We start from the raw sequence: 20,870 nt of genomic DNA, 5'->3' as shown, positions 1-20,870 counted from the left end.
GTGACACCCATATATAAGAAGGGTCAGAAGGATGATCGGGGAAATTACAGGCCTGTCAGCTTGACTTCGGTACCCGGGAAGCTGATGGAGCAGCTCATCCAGAGTACCATCATACAACACATGCGGGACAACCAGATGATCAGGCCCAGTCAGCATGGGTTTATGAAAGACAGGTCCTGCTTGACAAACCTGATCTCCTACGACAGGGCGACCTGCTCATTGGATGAGGGAAAGGCTGTGGATGTTGTCTACCTTGACCTCAGTAAGGCCTTTGACACCGTTTCCCACAGCATTCTCCTGGCAAAACTGGTTGCTCGAGGCTTGGATGATTGCACGCTTTGCTGGGTAAAAAACTGGCTGGATGGCCGGGCCCAAAGAGTTGTGGTGAACGGAGTTAAATCCAGTTGGTGGCCGGTCATGAGTGGTGTCCCCCAGGGCTCGGTTTTGGGACCACTCCTGTTTAACACCTTTATTGATGATCTAGACAAGGGGATCGAGTGCACCCTCAGTAAGTTTGCAGATGACACCAAGTTGGGTGGGAGTGTTGATCTGCTTGAGGGTAGGGAGGCTCTGCAGAGAGATCTGGACAGGCTGGAGCAATGGGCTAAGGCCAACTGTATGAGCTTCAGTAAGGCCAAATGCCGGGTGCTGCACTTGGGTCACAACAACCCCCAGCAGCGCTACAGGCTTGGGGAGGAGTGGCTGGAGAGCTGCCAGTCAGAGAGGGACCTGGGGGTGTTGATTGACAGCCGGCTGAACATGAGCCAGCAGTGTGCCCAGGTGGCCAAGAAGGCCAATGGTATCCTGGCTTGTATCAGAAATAGCGTGGCCAGCAGGGACAGGGAAGTGATCTTACCCCTGTACTCGGCACTGGTGAGGCTGCACCTCGATTACTGTGTTCAGTTTTGGGCCCCTCACTACAAAAAGGACATTGAATGACTCGAGCTTGTCCAGAGAAGGGCAACGAAGCTGGTGAAGGGCCTGGAGCACATGTCGTACGAGGAGCGGCTGAGGGAACTGGGGTTGTTTAGTCTGGAGAAGAGGAGGCTGAGGGGAGACCTCATCGCCCTCTACAACTACCTGAAAGGAGGTTGCAGAGAGCTGGGGATGAGTCTCTTTAACCAAGTAACAAGCGATAGGACAAGAGGGAATGGCCTCCAGTTGCACCAGGGAAGGTTTAGACTAGATATTAGGAAGCATTTCTTTATAGAATGGGTTGTTAGGCGTTGGAATGGGCTGCCCAGGGAGGTGGTGGAGTCCCCATCCCTGGAGGTGTTTAAGAGTAGGGCTGACATAGCTCTTAGGGATATGGTGTAGTTGGGAACTGTTAATGTTGGGTTGATGGTTGGACTGGATGATCTTCAAGGTCTTTTCTAACCTAGACAATTCTGTGATTCTGTGAAAACTGCATTAATTCTCCAAATCCCTTAGCCATTGCAGGAAAGAAAGCTTATAGAAAACTCTGTGTGACACTGGAATAAAACTTCACTGCAGTAAAGCAATATATACTTCTTAATGTCTTTTAATATGCCTAATATTCAGTTTATAAAGAATATTCAATTCACATGTAGTCTGAAGTGCCTAACATTTTTTTAATAATCATTAGGAACTTTCATGCTACCAATTATGTCAAAGTTCGGCAATTACTGTGTTGCAAATTTATTGCTTTACTACTGCCAGGTATAAACTTGCATTTTATTACTAATACACTATGATCAACATATATTGCATTACAGTCAGCCTTTAAACTTTATTTTCACCATTAAAAATTACTTGCATTGTGAGTAAACAGAAAAAGAATAACACTATGAGTAACATAATTTCAATCACATTTTTTCATGTCTGACACCAATAAAATGACTTGGTTTCTCTTTCAGCAATGTTTTAAGATAAGGTTTTACAGATCAGATTATCTGGGAAATCTGAAGTCAAGCCTTACCAGTGAAAACTGAACTAAAAACACACCAAATACCTCAGACCTTCCTATGTCCCCTGTCACTAGGCTCCTTCAACTCAGTGAGCACCAGGCCTGCATTCTCCTTAACTTCCCTTTTGCTGCCAATGCACTCATGAAAACCTTTCTTGTGTTCACCTCCCTCACTAGTCACAACTCCAGCTGAGCTTTGGCATTTCTGACTCCCTTCCTGCACACACACAGATGATGTCTTTGTATTCCTCCCAAATCCCTTATTCTACATTCTGCATACTTCCTTTTTGTCTCTGAGCTCAGACTCAAGGTTCATGTCGTGCCGTGCTCACCTGCCACACTTGCTTGATTTTCTGCACACTGGAATGGATCATTCTTGTGCTCTGAGGAGGCTGTTCTTGTAGATCAACCAACAGCTTTCCCCTCCATGGAGTACCAAGGTCTGTGGCTGTGAGGCTTTCTCAGACTGCCTGAAGAGGGTCTTATCTGCTTCCTTTTCTTGATCTGGAGATCTGGAACAAACACCTACTACATTGTCACCTGTGATGGTCTGTCCTCTGATGCCTACTCACAAACTCTCTTACTGGTTCATTATTTGTCCCAAGACAGAGCTATAGAGGAATACACAGGCACTCCTTCACACAGAGTACAAGGACTAGGTTAGCAAGCCTGTTTACAAGGACACTCTCACCCTACTTGCTGAGATGCATCCCGTGCCTGCTCAGGAGCCCCAATTTCTCAAAAAGGGTCCCAAGTTCATAAGAACCAAAGCCCTGCCTGTGACACCAGAGACTCAGACAGGTGTTGACCTGCTGAATGAGTGCAATTCTGTTCAAGCCTTTCCCTTTCACTGGAAGGACTGAGGACACACCATCTGTCTCCAGTGTTCTGCAATCACCCTTGTAACCATCCAGGTTATGCTGGCCATATCATTGGTGCCCACACAGAAGAGCAGGAAGATGTAATAATTCAATGGCCAGATGAGTCTGGCAGTCCTTTTGCAGTACCCTGGATCCCAGCCCCTGACAAGCAACAGACCTCCATCAGGTCAGGTCAGGCCGCCATCCCCTGCAAGAGGGAGTATCTTTTAACTATCATACAGATTTTCTCCTTCATTTTTTTAAACACAGGGCCCTTTAATACATCTCTTCTTCCAAAATTTGAAAAAGGCCAGCTGTCCTTCTGAAACTTCACTTTCTGAAGTGTTCCATGACTTCATTCTTTTAATTTCTCATATATTATTTTAGCATAAAAACAAAAAAAGGGAGACTATATTGTTGCACTTTCTCCTAGCTTTATCCCTGTGCTTAAGCTAGCTTGGTTACAGATTCTAGAAGCTGTCCTGGACAGCAGCATGCCTTGCAAACTCATGTTCAGGTGCCACGTGAGCATGCATGCAGTTATTTGATAAAACAAGTTTGGATTAATTTAATTTTGTTTTAAAATATAGTAATACAGCATGTAAAATAATTTTAAAAATACATAACTGGCAGGCTAATGGAGATAATACAGTTGGCAGTTATGAGCTGTGTGTGGTCAGTACATTACGTGGTAGTACATATGGTTATTCAGAAGAGATGAGTGAATTTTATTCTATCTATCAAAAATGTAGTTGGAGGGCAGCCTAAAATATCTGTGAAACTGTGTCAGTCCTGAATATTTACATCTGAGGGAAAATAAAATATTTAAATAGTATTTATATTAAAATATAGTGACATTTATTGTAAAATATAAACACTAGATATAAACTAGAAAGTTTCTTTCACAGATATTTTTTTTTTTTTTTTTTTTTTTTTTTTTTACCCCTGGTGTATGTAAGAATAAAGTTACAGTTTCATTCAGGTCTGGTTTGCTTGTGTTTCAGTTTAATTACAAATCTGAAATAAAATTTATTTCTCAGATCTGGTGGTAAGGAAAACAAATACTTTTCCATAGAAGAATTAGTTACCATATAAACTTGGCATTGTAGATTAATTATATATTAGATACTAAATGTTAGATAAATTATTAGTTCTTCTGACCAAACTGACAAATAGATGAGTAATGCAGAAAAAGGGATAGATAAAAATTACTTATTATATAAACACAAACCAAGCAATCATAAAAATAAAGTTTTTTTCTCAATTTACAGGGTAATCCTGAGGGAAAAACCAAATATACTTCTATACAAGTAAGTCTGCTTTTTCTATTAATCAGCAATGCATGTTGGTTTCATAGTCATTTGTGAAAAGTAAATAGTATGCAAATGCCTTTAAATCAGTATGTGTTCAATGTCCTCTGCTTTATAGGATCCTTATTTATAAATTTCTTGAATGTGTCAAACTGTTAAGTCATCATGACATGTCATTTATTATACATCCAAGGGCAGAACTTTATTACTATTCTGTAAATATTTTGAAAAACCTTACATTTTACGTTATACTGGCCTCTCCCCTTCAAATATTTGGAACAGAATTTGAAGTTATACATCAGTGACAGCAGAGAAAAGGGACACAGAGAAAACACCTCTCAGGAATTTAATTTTGTTTGTGACAAATGAAGACCACAAAAATCCTCTGGGATGAAGGCTGTCTTCCAGGGTATGCTGCACCTCTTTCTGGTCAGTGCAGCTTGCACATCCCACCTCTACCCTGAAAGTCTCCAAGAGCAAACATGTTTCAGTAAATTCTAGTAACACTAAGTATAGCATCTTCTACTTATTTTACAGGTTTGACTGGAAAGTTAAGCTTTTCCTGAAAAGTCATAGTGCAAAGACTGGGGAAGGTGAGGTGCACGCAGACACTTAACTCCTCAAATCACTCAATTCTAGCAGGAATTTCTGCCTCTGTCAATGTGCTGAGGGAAATTATCAGTAAATCAGACTATATCATGAGAAATTACAGGATATAGCGTAAAAGATTAAAAACTTCTAAACTTAAAAAGTTTACTGAGTGACAGGTTATTTTTGAGATACACGTATGCATACATATTATATACATAACAAACATGAATACATTTATTTTTTGCTCTGGAACAACAGTCTGCTTTAACAAGCAATCCTCTCATAGCCTCATAAAAGTTTCACTGGTAAATGGCAATTACATATTATCAACACCTAGACATGAAACAAAGAAAAACAACTCCGTTTTACTTTGGTTTTAGGAAGGGGGAAATAGTCATACATTTCAAAGATCCAATACAAGAAAGAAGTACCTCTTGAAAATGAGATCAGCTGGCAGTGCCTGTCTCGTGAGCTCAGCTTGGGGGGAGTGGAGCGCAACCGTTGAGTTTGGTAAGAACAACTCCATGCCTTGAACTACTCTCCCCTCAGTGATGGCCTGTCTGCTTCACACTGCTGCGCACCTACAGACACACAGATGTATAAAGAATTGACAAACATTTTGTTTCACTCCACACTACAGAGAAGAAGAGGAGGAAGAGACTTAATAAATCTCTTAACAGTCTAACATTGGAAATAAATCCATCTAACATTGGAAATAAATATAAAAATTTATACATTTGCAGCTGAAGTGCATCCCTGCTTACTGCAGGCGATGAACAGGCTCAATGCTAATCCCTCCCAGCAGACATTACTGTTGAAGTGCTAAATTAAAGAGAATATTTTTATAACAAGCGAAACTTTTCAGACTGACATTCACCAGTTAGTCACCACAGTAGATGTCTGACACAGCTGTGCCTCTATTCCTCTTTAATAACAATAATACTTTATCACTGTTTCTCTTTCAGGAAATGAAGAGATTATTTCTTCTTCAGTATGGATTTTACTTGTGATAGCAGTTGCGACACTCTTAGTGGCAATCATCACAATTTTGTTCTGCCAAAGGTAAACTTAATTTATGCATTTATTCTATTTTGTGTGGGTGTGTGAAACATCTGAAGTTCTGAAATAAATAAGGTAGGGGTGTCCCTGTAGTATAGATAAATTTTTTTCACTCACACCATAGTACAAATCAATCCAAATGAGTGATCCTGAGGCAAGTACTATAATGGTGATGCCCAAAGTCCCTCCCCGGCTGATCCACGCATCTTTTTCCAGGGCCTCTTCTGTCAACATGGCAAGGAGAGCAATTATTTGCAATTATTTATGTTAACAGTACAGCTGCTCTGAATATTTGCAATGTAGACTGTCCACACAATAGGCTTTCTGATTTCTTGAACAGGTGACTTTATTGAAAACCCACAGGCTGATTGTACTTAGCAGTAAAGATTTTGCAGTGTTCACTAGAATTGTCCTAAGCACACTGAATGTATCTGAAAGAACATAAGCTAAGCATCTTGCTTCTCAAACTAAACCACGCAAGTGAAACAGAAAGAAAAAGGTTATTCTGCCATATCATGCATTTTGTATAGAAATACACAGTCATTCAGAGAAGATGCTGTTCTTCCAACTTGCTAAAATTTTTACACCCACTTTTCATTGGTTGTAGTGACTTAAAGAGCAGGACAAATTCCTTTTCCTTTCAAACAAAATAATTACTAGTGAATCCTTAACCAAAAATGAAACTATTAACATTCCAATTCTTAGTGTTTTCCTAGTATGTATACATTCTGTGCTGATATGATGTATATTTTTCATTTCTCTTCTATATTGGAAGAGCAAGATGAGAGCTGTTTTGAGGTACAATGGTTTTGACACATGATGGTTACTTAATTTTTCTTTTCTATACCATCCCTTTTGATCTTCAGGGCTGCCTGTTGGAAAGCTGCATTTTCACAAATCCCAGAGCCAAAAAGCTCATTTTGTGGACTGCCTGATACAAATCCAGAGGTATGTTGTCTTTCTATTTTATATTAAATGTGTGAAATACATACAAGACTCTACTGCAGGTATTTTTTAAATGATAAGGAACTTTACACAGAGAAGAATTCTTTGCCATATTTTGAGAAATTACAAGAAAAAATCAGCAGACAAGTTTATTAAGTGAAGTCAAATGCAGTGGTCTTCCAGAATCAGGGATTTTTTCCTGTTCCAGTCTCACAGGTGCAGGGGCTGATGCTCCCATTGGTAGGTCCAATGTCAGCGGTAAGGGCTGTGCATTTTCCTAACACAAGGCACACACATGTAGCATGACACACATAGAGGACACTAATGCAGCCAGCCACAAAGGCCAGCACAGCTGCCTTTACGAGAACGATGTCAACACCAACAGCAGTCACATAAATAAGGTTGCAGACATCTCAGTCCTCCTGCTCCTCTCCAGCAGAGCAGGGCTGAAGTTTGCCAGTGAGACAGGCAGACACCCTCACTCTCTTCATTCACAACAAGCATAAATTCACAAGCTCCTCACATCTGATCTCTGTGTCTGGTCCCTGGGTCTCCCCACCAGGTCACCAGCTCTCACATTGGGTCTCTCCAGGTACAGTTCCCTCCTACTCATCCACTAGGCCAGCTTCAATATGAAGTTCACTAGCAAGTTACATGTACTTATCTGCTTTCACACCTCAGTGAGGTTAATCCTTCTGCATTTGTTTGAGATAATTTGTGGTAATCTGCATGGTGCACTGGGGAAAAGCACACGTTCTCCCTGTCCACTTCCAGGCCAGTCAAAAATTATGTGTCAACATTACAAAGTTGCTGAAATTTCACTGTTATGTCCAGCTAAGGAAAGCTTATCAGCTAAGAAACAAAGAAGTAAAATATTTCTATAAAATATGCAACAAAAGTCAAAATGCTCTCAGAATTGTGCATAAGTAGAGGCTAGCCTAACTTTATGTATAAAACTAATGGAAGTTTTTATTTTCCTTTCAGCTGATGGAGAGCAAAATTCAGTCAGTAACATCTGAAAATGAAGAGATAATATTAGTTGTTGATGTAGAGAAATAACTAAGAAAAAATGAGGAAATTGAAAGTGCATTTCTTAGCCCAGGCAACTGTGTATTGCTGTGGAAAGTTTGGAATAATATATAGCCTTTCTTCACTTTCGTCCTTTTCTTGTCAAAAACAGTAATGCAGCCAAAAGAGAATGATACCTCACATGTAATTTTTTTAAATGCCATTGTATTTGTTTTTAATTTTGTGTTGTGGTTTGAACCCAAAGGGCAACTGAGTGTCATGAAGCTGTTCACTCACTCCTTCCCCCCTGCACTGGGAAGGAGAAAAATTAATCAAAAAGCTCAGGAATCAAGATAAGGACAAGGAGGGGTCTCTCACCCATTTAACTGTCACAGGTAAAAGACAGACTTCTTAGGGGAAGAAAAAAACATCACTTTAATTCACACACTAACAAAACCAACTCTTAACAGACAGAATGGGACAGTGAGAGTTGCCATATCTTAAAATACCTCCCTCCACCCCTCCTTTCTTCCCCGGCCCAGCTTTTTTTCTCAATATTTCTATCTCCCTCCCCCAGCGGTACAGGGGCAGGGGATGGGGAGTGCAGTCAGTCCACCACTTCTTCCTCAAAGGTGAGGGGGAAGCATTCCTCTGCATTCTCCCCTTGCTCCATGTGCCATCCCTCTCACGGGAGACAGTCCTCCACAATCTCTCTCCTCCATGAGTCCTTCCCATGGGATGCATTCTTCTCAAGATGCTCCGGCATGTGTCACCTCCACATGTTGCAGTCTTCCCAGCACTGCTCTACAACAGCAGGGGCTTCTTCCTACAGACTCCCAGCCTAGTGCAGCCACCTGCTCCAGCATGGGTTCCTACATGGGCCGCAGGTAAATCTCTGTTCCTCTGGTGACCTCCATGGGTGGCAGGAAGAGCAGCCCTGCCATCTCATCACGGGATACAGGGGGGCTCTCTACTTCAACGCACCTCACCCCCTTCCTCCTCCTTCCTTCCACTGACCTCAGTGTTCACACAGGTGCCCTTCTTATAACTTGTCCTCAAAGTCTCCACCCCCTCTCAGGTTCTCCTTAAATATGTTATCACAGAGGTGCAGCCACCATGGCTAATTGGCTTGGCCTTGGTGCAAAAGAGGGTCAAACTTGAAGCCAGAAGAGCTTTCAAGAAGCTTCTTACAGGGGGCCTCTGCTGTAGCCCTCTGCCGCACTACAAAAACCCCACAAACCCAGCACATTTTGGCTAACTCTAACTGTTTGGGTAACTTGTTCTTATTGGATATCTTCTATTTTGTGAATATGATTGAAATATTTCAGTCAAGAAGTTTTAGTTACATTTTAATTTATTTAAGGAAAAATAATGTTTCTGTCTCATATTAAAAAGAATAAGAATGAATTTATTGAGATGAACAAAAAATGTTTTAAAAAATTTATGGTGCCTGAATGCCATTGTTCTACTGTCAAGAACAGGCCTATTCATACTTGAAGTTTCCTCAAACCTTTTCAAGTACGCATGGGCAACTAGAAAATTGAGAATGGGATTAAAATTGGGCTGACCCATTGAGTGGTGGCCTGTAATCAACAGGAATCTCAAAGGACAGGAGTATGTCTAAAACCCTAACTAATCCTAGTGCTTAAGTGTGTTACAAGTTAAGACATCAGCCACCATTAACTTGATATCAGCCCACTTTTGTAAGTATGTTCTCACTCTTCTTATGTTCTTATTGCTCACTTGCCTTTTTACTACTTTAATTTAGTATTTTAAAATACTGAGTGCATGACACAGCTAATTTCTTTGTTCTTTTGTTCAAATAGAGGGCTTTACTATTGATCTGAACATAAATTTTGCAGAACCATAGGGTTAGGACAAGGTACTGTGAAAACAGCCCAGGCTGTTGTTAAATGCAGTGACTGGTCATGACCATCCTCAAGGATCAGTGCTGAGACTCATAGTATTTAGTACTAAAGTAACTTGGACAATGGGATGAAATGCAGCCTTAGCAAGACTGCATATGACAGCAAACTGAGGACACTGCCTGATATACTGGAGGGCAGGCCTGCTTTTCAGAGGGCTCTTGACAGACTGAAGTAATGGATTGATCGGAACCTCCTGAAGAAAATGCAAAGCCAAATATCTGGGAAAAACTAACTGCATGTATCCTAAAGAATGACTGACTGACAAGTCTGCAGAAAAGGCTCTGAGGTCCTGGTGGGCAACAAACTGAACACAAATCAGTAAGTGCTTCCTTATGTTAATGAAAACTATCTACATACTAAGCTATACTGGGACGATTGGACCCAGCATGTCAAGGGCAGTGATTATTCCCTCTACTCAGCCCTCATGACTCTGCACATGTAGTTCCATGTCCAGATTTCAACCTCTTAGTACAAGAAAGACATTGACAAACTGGGTAAGTTCAGCAGCAGGGCACCAAGATGATTATGGGAGTCTGTGAGAACTGGGATTCTTCAGCCTGGAGAATAGAAGCTAAGGGGATCTACTTCTGTCTTCCACTGCTTGTAGAGAAGACAAAACAGACCTGTATGGGACTTGCACAGCATGAAGAGGAGAGGGAACAGTCACAAGTTGCAGCAAGAGAAAGTCCAGTCTGATATAAGGAAAAAGAGTGATTTACATGTGAGAGTGGTTGGATGGTCTCTAGAGCAAGTGTCTGGAGAGTCTGTGAAATCTCCATCCTTGTATATATTCAAAACACAACTGGACAAGCAACTGGATCTGACACTGAAGTTAGCTCTTCTTTAAGTGGGAGGTTGGACTCAATGACCTTCAGATGTACATTCCAACCTAAATATTTCTCTACATATTTCTTTAAATGGCTCTTGTCAAACCTGGTCAACATTTCTAAGTCCCTGTTGTGAAACAATGGTACCCATTTGTCGGGGGAGGCAGCGGGTCTGCCTCTAGTCTAACTGAAGAAGAATTTAACCTTGACGAGATTCCAGTGTATCCATGAGAGGCCAGAAAGTCCTGAGAAGTGCCATGGAAACAAGATTAGAGAACTAAGATAAGAAGAACTGTCCTGATGGCTAAGATGAGAAACTATCACCCAATCATGAACTGTTAGTTACTAAAGTAAACCAATCCTGTATGAACACCTACTTTGAAGAAGGTTATAAAAAGGCTTGTTAGAACAATAAAGGTGCTTTTGCAGCCATTTTGATCATTTCACACAATCTGATATTTGTCGTGTCCGTCTCTACTGCGACATCCACTTGTACACTTAAAGCAGCTGGGAAAGCTGGAGTCATACAACATACATACTAGTACAGTTGCCTAGAGAACTACTGCATAATTCCCCCTGGGAATAGGGCTTGACTCAGAAGGATCTTCTTGTTTCTTTTCAGTGCTGAGCTGTCAGTTTGAACCAGTAGTTATTTTTCTTTTTCATTTCTGATGCATTCTCCACCTAATATATAGCCTTAAGGTTAGGTCCTGGGGGAGTGTAGGAAAGCCGAGTATTGGACAAGATGAGGAGCTCAGGTAACTCATGTATTTTGGTGGTCCCTCTGAGGTAGGAAAAGGAATAACATCCTTCAAAGCCAGTTCTTCATTTTCTGTTTCACTGACTGGAAGGGCCCTCTGTCTCTCATGAATCCCAAAAAGAATACTAACCTTTGCAGTCAGAAAACGTCATAAATTGTGATTCTTATTCAAATAAGAAAGAACTGAGGTGTAGTAGCAAAATGGGAGTGCTTGGGTCTTCTTATTGTGAAGGAATGTAGCCCATTTCAATAATATGTTCATTTTATATAGATGTAGGAAAGTGTTTCTCACCTTCTGATCCAACGATACTGCAGACCAAGGAATTTGTGAATTATGTGGATCATTAGAATCATAGAATTATCTAGGTTGGAAACGACCTTTAAGATCATTGGGTCCAACATAACACTGCCAAATTCACCACTAAAACATGTACCTAAGCACCACAGACTAGTTGTATTGAGAGAATCCAGCCTCCTCAGCCAGAGGACAGAGACTGGGAGAACGACCCCACTGCAATCCAGGAGACAGTCAGTGACCTACTGCATCACATAGACACACACAAGTCTATGGGACTGGACGGGATACACCTGAGGGTGCTGAAGGAGCTGGCTGGGGTGCTCGCCAAGCCGCTTTCCATCATTTACCAGCAGTCCTGGCTGACCAGGGATGTCCTGACAGATTGGAAATTGGCCAATGTGACACCCATATATAAGAAGGGTCTGAAGGACGATCCGGGAAATTACAGGCCTGTCAGCTTGACGTCGGTGCCCGGGAAGCTGATGGAGCAGCTCATCCAGAGTACCATCATACAACACATGCGGGACAACCAGATGATCAGGCCCAGTCAGCATGGGTTTATGAAAGACAGGTCCTGCTTGACAAACCTGATCTCCTTCTACGACAGGGCGACCTGCTCATTGGATGAGGGAAAGGCTGTGAATGTGGTTTACCTTGACTTCAGTAAGGCCTTTGACACTGTTTCCCACAGCATTCTCCTGGCAAAACTGGCTGCTCGCGGCTTAGATGATCGCACGCTTTGCTGGGTAAAGAACTGGCTGGATGGCCAGGCCCAAAGAGTTGTGGTGAACGGAGTTAAATCCAGTTGGTGGCCGGTCATGAGTGGTGTCCCCCAGGGCTCGGTTTTGGGACCACTCCTGTTTAACACCTTTATTGATGATCTAGACAAGGGGATCGAGTGCACCCTCAGTAAGTTTGCAGATGACACCAAGTTGGGTGGGATTGTTGATCTGCTTGAGGGTAGGGAGGCTCTGCAGAGAGATCTGGACAGGCTGGAGCGATGGGCTAAGGCCAACTGTAGGAGTTTCAATAAGGCCAAATGCCGGGTGCTGCACTTGGGTCACAACAACCCCCAGCAGCGCTACAGGCTTGGGGAGGAGTGGCTGGAGAGCTGCCAGTCAGAGAGGGACCTGGGGGTGTTGATTGACAGCCGGCTGAACATGAGCCAGCAGTGTGCCAGGTGGCCAAGAAGGCCAATGACATCCTGGCTTGTATCAGAAATAGCGTGGCCAGCAGGGACAGGGAAGTGATCTTACCCCTGTACTAGGCACTGGTGAGGCCGCACCTCGATTACTGTGTTCAGTTTTGGGCCCCTCACTACAAAAAGGACATTGAATGACTCAAGCGTGTCCAGAGAAGGGCAACGAAGCTGGTGAAGGGTCTGGAGCACATGTTGTACGAGGAGCGGCTGAGGGAACTGGTGTTGTTTGGTCTGGAGAAGAGGAGGCTGAGGGGAGACCTCATCGCCCTCTACAACTACCTGAAAGGAGGGTGCAGAGAGCTGGGGATGAGTCTCTTTAACCAAGTAACAAGCGATAGGACAAGAGGGAATGGCCTCAAGTTGTGCCAGGGAAGGTTTAGACTAGATATTAGGAAGCATTTCTTTACAGAAGTAGGGGTAGTCAGGCGTTGGAATGGGTTGCTCAGGGAGGTGGTGGAGTTCCCATCCCTGGAGGTATTTAAGAATCGGTTTGACATAGCTCTTAGGGATATGGTGTAGTTGAGAACTGTCAATGTTAGGCTAAATGTTGGACTAGATGATCTTCAAGGTCTTTTCCAACCTAGACGATTCTGTGATTCTGTGATCTACAGTTCTTTTAAATACTTCCATGGATAGTGACTCAACCACTTCCTTGGACGGCCTGTTTAATGCTTGATAACTCTTTCGGTGAAGACATTTTTCCTGATATTCGATCTAAACCGCCCCTGGTGCAACTTGAGCGTATTTCTTCTCGTCCTATCACTTGTTACTTGGGAGAAGAGACCAACACTCACCTCACTAGAACCTCCTTTTAGGCAGTTGTAGAGGGCGATGAGGTCTCCCCTCAGCCTCCTTTACTCCAGGTTAAACAACCCCAGTTCCCTCAGCCGCTACTCATGCTACTTGCCCTCTAAACCCTTCACCATATTCATTGCCCTTCTCTGGACACATCCCAGCACCTCAATATCTTTTTTGTAGTGAGGGCCCCAAAACTGAACACAGTATTCAAGGTGTGGCCTCACCAGTGCCGAGTACAGGGGGATAATCACTTCCCTAATCCTGCTGACTTCACTATTTCTGATACAAGCTAGGATGCTATTGGCCTTCTTGGTCACCCAGGCACATTGTTGGGTCATATCTAGCCGGCTCTTGACCAACACCCCCAGGTCCTTTTCTGTCAAGCAGATTTCCAGCCACTCTTCCCCAGGCCTGTAGCATTGCATGGGGTTGTTGTGACCCAAGTGTAACCCAGCATTTAGCCTCATTGAACCTCATATAATTGGCCTTGGCCCATTGATCCAGTCTATCCAGATCCCTCTGTAGAACCTTCCTACCCTTCTGCCCAATATGATGTTGTCTGCACACTTCCTAAGGGTGCACTCGATCCCCTTGTCCAGATCATTGACAAAAATATTAAACAGAACTGGGAACGGAAAGGGTCTAGTCTGGTGAGAATTTTCATCCTTTTTAGTGTTCGGACATTTCCAATGGTATTTACAGTTCCCAGTATGAGGTGAGATACAGTTAGAGAAAGCAGCCTAAGGAGGCCTAGATTCTTCTGAATGTTGGAAGCTTGTCAGACTTATGAAGAAGTATCATATCTGCACAATACAGCAACCACATGTAATCTCTGGAAAGTGCTATACCTGATGTTGAGATTTTGAGACAAGCATAGACTTATATTACAGTTTGAGAAAGAACAGACTCTTGTGCCCAGAGCAATGGTTCACCTTGGAGGAAGGGTACATTAGATTTGCACCAACTGTTTTTTCCTTTTTCATTTTCTATGGAGAGTGTATACCCAACTTTTGTTCACTCTTGTAAAACATATAAGCTCCATCAAAGCTTTTCAGAAAAAATATTTCTGTTTCTGTTGTTGGTCATGGTGTCTGGCATGACCTTACCTTGCCATAAATTAATTTGTATGGATGGACCACTTTTGAAAGGACTAGGACAGCTTTTTCAAATAAGTGATAAACAAAGAGGAACCATTTCTAAAGAGATGTAAATAGGGATATCTTCTGGAGTATTGTTCTTGATGTAGGCTCTGTTAAGCCATGTTCCCAGAAGCCTGGGAGGTTTACTTTGCCATATTTCAAATCTGAGACTGTTCTGCAGGAAAGGCCCTGCTTTAGTGTTGTTGGGTAGAGTACTGTAAAAGTCCTATGGCCTGTTTTCACTGCTTAGAGCAGTAGTACCTAAATGTGTCAGGCGTGAGAGATTTCCCCACTAAATGTTAGATTTAGCTGGCCATTGCAATCAAACTTTCTAAGCATTAGAAAATTGTTATCATTTCAGCTCTTAATTTTCTCCTCTCTTCCTAGTAACACTGTGCCAGGTTCTGCTAACACTTTTACTAACTCACAAATGGTTACTCTTTCCAATGGTAGATCACAGGGTTTCTTTACACTCTTATTTTGCTGGATCCCTACATGTGCATGCAATTTATGAGCATAAGTGGTTTTAGAAGAGATTCTGTCCTGTTAGTGGTGTCTTGCCTGTTGTGGAGGACCCGTGGAGTTCTGTCATGCTCAGATGATGCAAACAAATGTATTTGGAAAGTATTTTGAACCCCTCAAGTCAAGCATTTTTAGACCAGACAGAAAAGTGTTTGGGAATTTATCATATAGCAATAGCAATATACAGGGGCATAAAGGCTATACCATATCAGAGTAAAATGTCCAGCCAGCCAATCCAGCACTTCAGCATGTTAGGATTTCTCATCATGTGTGCAACTTTACATTTTTGTACACTGTACATGAAATTGGCATTTCATCTGCTAATTTATCATTCAGTCATTCACTGGTTATCAGGTTACTGAACTTTCTCACAGTCATCTTTGGTTGGTTTCTATTTTCCCAAATTATTTGTAACCATCCATGTGAGGATCCTCCTCTTATCTCAGGGCAGCTTAGACTTTTCTCCTGGTCTAATGATGCGATGCTGATTTTTTTCTCTAATCCCTTTGGCACTTCATTTTGAGTGTGATCTTCCTTCTCACTCTTTTCAAAGAAAAGACCCAGCATGACAACATCTTTGACACTATTTGTAGTACCAAATATTTACTGATACTTTCTGCTGTCACTTTACCTCCTTTAACAAATCCTTTAATATACCTTAATCACCTATTTGCTTAGTGGTTTCTGATAAGATTCCTTCTCTGGGAAATTATTTCTTATTGGATTTGTTTTATTCCTTTAACAGGTTTTTCCATTAAAAGTGTTTTTGACCTGACTTATTTTGCTCTTGTATTTATCCTGTCAGAATTCACACACTTTCCTGCTTTCCTTCTGTGGTGAGGGCTCCAACTTTTGACAAATGCCTTCTTATTTTGTACAGCCTCCCTCACCCTTTTACTTTGCTAAGCCAGGATCAAGGAGATTTTTCACTTTAGAGAGACAAAAAAATCCTAATATTTGATCTATTTGTATTTAAATGGTACCCAAAGAATATATTTAAATGTTTGATTTAACTGTGTGGGTATATACTGGAGTGGGCATAGCCATGTCTTTATCACATACTGCCATAGTGTCTCCACATGTAAAAGAATAGCAAGCAAAGAAAGAACATTAAGTAACATTTCTACAGAAAACAGTATTATCAGTACTTGGCAAAAACCTAATTTCTGCATCCCTTGTAAAGTGTAGCAATGGGCAGACAATGTAAGACCTTGTAAGCCCTTGTAAGAGATAAGTAGTCAGCAGAGACCATGAGGTCATCTCAGAAGACAAGAGACAAATACCCTCACTTCCTGGGGTGTCTCCTGATACCCTTGACAGAGATCAGGAGCACAGCAACAAACTTTATTTTACTGGTACAGTTTGATTTCTGGGCTCCTTTCTTTGGGAAAGAAGCATACTCCAGCAAGGAAGCACAGAATTCTATCTTTGGTTAAGTGTAATTCAAAGCTCAGCCTTGATCTAGAGTTGTACCAAGAGTCTTCTCATCTGACTCCCCAGATTGGATGGTTGGTTGGTGAACCATCTACTTGTTCCTACCAAAGGATGTAATGCTAGAAGCTCACCATGATTTCTAAGTTTGTCTTAAGACTCAAAGAGAAAACGCACAGTGATTTTCTCCCTTAACAGAATTAGCCTTTGAGCACTTTCATTCACAAGAAAAATATCTTAATCCTCTGAGTAGCCCCAATAATTTTGATATCTCATATATCTTGCTGCTGGTTTTGGTCTCTGAGATTCAGATTTTGGGGGTCTCACAAAGTATTTCATAACTGGGTGAGGAATCACTGACACATCAGGTTTATGCTTTGGTGTAAAATTGCTTTTCGCTTTGAGACTCGAAGGCTCAGATTTCCATACTAGATATTTGAACATAGTTATTTGATTTTTAGACAAGATTTACAATGATACTAGACATTTGATTATTAGACTAAATATTCCCAGGACTACTCTCTTGCACTGAGGCCAACTACCATGTAAGAGCCCAGTTACAATTTATTAAACCTTTAAATAAAGTGGACACATGCAAACTGCCTTTAGAAATTAGCCCTGATCTGAGCTAACCTCTGGACTATGTCCAGGAGTTGTTCAGGACATTACTTGCAAATCAGTGCTGAGAACAGTTGCTCCTGGACATGTTCCAGCACTAGGGAGCCTTCCAGTTACCAGTGCAGCCAGGGGTGATCCCCCACACTGTCCAACTTCTAGTGTAGCTGGATGCAAAGAGCTCTTGGCACACCTACTGCCTTTGACAAAGTTAATGATTGCCTTTTGGTCAAAGACTCGCCTGGGAAGCTTTTTGCAGCAGATCAGAACAACAAGGCCAATTTCTTAATGAGGCTGAGTTCGTGCTGAACACACATGCAAACCATCTTTGTATTTCTCTCAGTATGCTTCAGTGGCCAGAGTTAAAATGCTCACAATCACTTGCTAAAAGAGTAATGAGGTTGTGCTAGACTATACTAGTATACACAACCTTTCACAGTATCTTTCCTCTTGGCCAAAATTGCCAGAGTGAATCATAGTTTGGCTCTAACCCACCAAAACCAAGCCATGAGCTATGAACTATTCATTTGCTCTCTGCAGGGAAGGTAATAGGAAAGTATAACAAAGACAATATCGAGACACTCAGGAGATGACATTACAGTCTTGTTAAATAAGATGCTAAACAAACTCCTCATTTGCTTCCTGTTTTCCCCTGGAAAGGGATAGCATACTTCAACTTATTCAGGAAAGGTGTTACACCCATGTTCAAAAAAAGGCCCAAAGTTCAACCCGGAGAACAACAGTCCTATCAACCTGGAAAACTCATGGTGTGAGTCCTCTTGGAGCACATTTCCAAGCAAGTTAAGGAGAAGAAGGTCACTGGGAATGGTCAGTATGATTTTACCAAAGGTGCATCAAGTTGGGTACCACAGGGGTTTATCCTGGGACCTATCTGGTTTAATGTTTTTATCAATGACCTGGAGGAGGTGATGAAGTGCCTTGTCATCATGTTTGCAGATGACACCAAATAGGGGTGACCAGCTGATTTGCTCAAGATGAGGGCTGTCATCCAGAGGGACCCAGACAGTCTGAAGTAATAGTCCAGAAGGAACCCTGAAATCATCCACTACTCACTTAAGTTTACATGGCCTGAAAGGAAATGGTAAAAAAATAGAACATAATTTTAAAATAGAGTTTTGAAAAATTGTGCTGTGCATTTCACAAATCTCTGCATTACAGCAGTCCTTGTTAGTCTATTACAAAACAGCTTCATATAACATTTGCCAACTTCTTGAAGGATATGAACACAATTGTTCTATCTACTGTTTCCTTATGAAGGGTTGGTAACATTGCTGAAGCTTTTGTTAGTCTTGTATTTTTCTCAGATCTCCTCCTAATGTTGAAAATGTTAATGTTAAACTGAGACATTATTAACAACAGATTTTTCTGGGCATGTAGAGTGAATTTTCTGTCTTTCATTTATGACAAGCTGTTCACAAATTGACTATCAACATCTACATCAACAGTGTGGAACACTACCTGCATGAGATCCCAGCAGAGCACTCTACACCCATGGACCAAGAGCTCTGGTGCTGGAAGGGGCTGTCTTGGGAGAACTGGAGAGGTCTCCCCTGACTACTCTAGGACTGAGAGTTACCAATACTGAACTAGAATAAAACACAGAACAGCATGTGAAACAAAACCAAAATAATTGCTGGCTTACCATAAGCACCAGTCTGTAGACTGTGGCAGTTCACAATCTGTTGAGATGACTGTTCCCAGGAGAAGGTGGGTCCTGTTGAAGGGAAACACAAAAGATTCCATGTGTCCTGAAGGAAGCTGGTCGCCAGGAGAGTCAGAGTCTCGGGTTTGTCCAGGACCTGAAGGCAGCCTTAGGGCCAGCAGGGCTGTGCCCTCCCCAACCAGGGACTATCCACATCACCCAGCAAGGTAGCACAGGCAGTCAGACCTCGAGAAGAAGGGAAGGGTGGCTGCACCAGTTGGTGCACACAGAGCCCTGATGAATTGGTCCAAACTAGAGTTTAAAATGGATCAGTTAAATCTAATTTAACCACTGTTTGGGCAGCCTGAATGTACTGGTCAGATGACACTGTAAGACAACCCTCAGGTTACCCAGAACCTGACCAAACATGCCACCACAAGAGGATGAAAATCCCTTCATCAAAATTAATCAGGCACAGACACACACTTTGCATCAGAAATATGTGTGGCACAGAAGGATGGTGCTATAGAAAAGTTACACAAAGTGGTAGTGGTCACTGAGGTGGCTGGTGGTAACCAAGTAGAGCATATTTGATGAACAGGCACTTTCAAACCACACTGACACATGTACTATGTTCTCTTTAGGCTGTATAAAATAAGCAAATAAAATCCTTTAGTGAGTAGAAGGTTTGAAACACGCCAGTCCTGTTCCCAAGGTACCAAAACTGCTGGCAAGGACTGAGTCAATGCTAGGTATATGCTTCTGGAGACCAAATTCTGTAGCTGAGCCGCTGCCTCACACACACTCTGCCTTCAGTATTACTCACTTAACTTGCCCTTCTGGTGAGAATCACTGAGTAAAGCTGGGCAAGACTGACCAGTGTGGACTGAAAAGCAAGACATTTAAAATTTGAAATGTCTGTGAAGTAATTTGCTATTGGTGGATCTGACCACATACAGGGTAAAAAAAAAAAAAAAATAATAATAATAATTTTGGTACAAGGAAAGCAGGGTTAAGAAAAGTTCTTCCTCTAACACACTAATTACTAAGAAGCCCGGGGGATTCTTCACCTTCCTGCTATTGTGCCTGTGTTGGGAATGGAAGGTAGGGGGTGATTCAAATCACTCTTGCTATAAGCGTTTGAGAACAACAAGAAATAAAAAGAATCTTTTACATGAAGATTACATATCTGCATGCTAGATATCATGTAAAACAAACTGGGAAGTGGCTAACGCCCATCATGACCCAGAGCCATATCTAAAGATGCTGGAAGTTAAAGCAAATATTGTGCCTTAGACTCTCATATTTATATGACTGCAAAGTCTTTTGAGAACTTGACATTACTGAATTCAGTAAATGTTTTGGATATTTTCTTTTAATTTGAAAATTCAGACACTTTTGCACCTAACCCCATTGATATTGTAGCCTCAGATGAACTAAACAAAGCCAACCCAAAATCTTGCAGTGAGAAAGTTCAGAAATTTGGATCTGATACTTTCCTTGCCACTTCTTTGCCTACAAATATGCAAGACAGAATTTTCTTGGCTGTTTGCAAAAGCATGCTAAAGATTGATCTTCCTCAAAGTAGAACCTGGGCTGGTGCAAAGGTTATAAATGACATATATAGCCAGTCAGGTCCTGATAGAAATAAATGGCCATTTGTAAGCACTTTAAACATAGACTAGTCATACAACACTGCTGTTATTTCCAGAACATATTATTTATGAAAATGTGTTTGTTTGTAGGAGAGATAATTCTATTAGCATATTAATGTATTAAGACTACTGAGTATTTATGTTTTTTAATACAATAAGTTTGCATATTGTGACTATTATTGCTTAGTTCATACAACATAACAGGAAGGAAGAGTTAGTTGCGTGATCAGTTCATGTGAAATCATTAACATCTGCAAAATAGGAAATTTAAGGAAGTTCAAAAGCAGTAAGGGAAATGATAAACTGAGTCACCTTCTGACTTGCAGCATTTGT

The 20,870-nt window shown here is 41.7% G+C and overlaps 1 protein-coding gene across 3 annotated transcripts in view; it reads left to right on the top strand.

The window, feature by feature from the left end:
* Nucleotides 1–20,870, top strand: part of LOC141939353 (granulocyte-macrophage colony-stimulating factor receptor subunit alpha-like) — a 41,162-nt gene that overhangs the window by 8,777 nt on the left and 11,515 nt on the right. Inside the window, exons 6-11 of one of the 3 annotated variants that reach the window (XR_012627564.1) lie at nucleotides 4,059–4,097; nucleotides 5,069–5,198; nucleotides 5,654–5,750; nucleotides 6,614–6,695; nucleotides 7,677–8,587; nucleotides 9,527–10,906. Coding sequence is in view for 2 of the 3 variants with exons in the window: in XM_074858929.1 (XP_074715030.1) it covers nucleotides 4,059–4,097; nucleotides 5,069–5,198; nucleotides 5,654–5,750; nucleotides 6,614–6,695; nucleotides 7,677–7,751 (423 nt within the window). In the remaining variant the exon portion in view is untranslated. Of the gene's footprint in view, nucleotides 1–4,058; nucleotides 4,098–5,068; nucleotides 5,199–5,653; nucleotides 5,751–6,613; nucleotides 6,696–7,676; nucleotides 10,907–20,870 lie in introns of those variants that run through there. The other 2 variants (XM_074858929.1, XM_074858930.1) reach the window with 2 other exon arrangements.

The sequence above is a fragment of the Strix uralensis genome, chromosome 2 (assembly GCF_047716275.1).
Source record: "Strix uralensis isolate ZFMK-TIS-50842 chromosome 2, bStrUra1, whole genome shotgun sequence".
In the NCBI taxonomy this organism is placed as follows: domain Eukaryota; kingdom Metazoa; phylum Chordata; class Aves; order Strigiformes; family Strigidae; genus Strix; species Strix uralensis.
The sequence above is the reverse complement of the archived record's forward strand: the minus strand, read 5'-3'. Positions and strand labels throughout refer to the sequence as shown.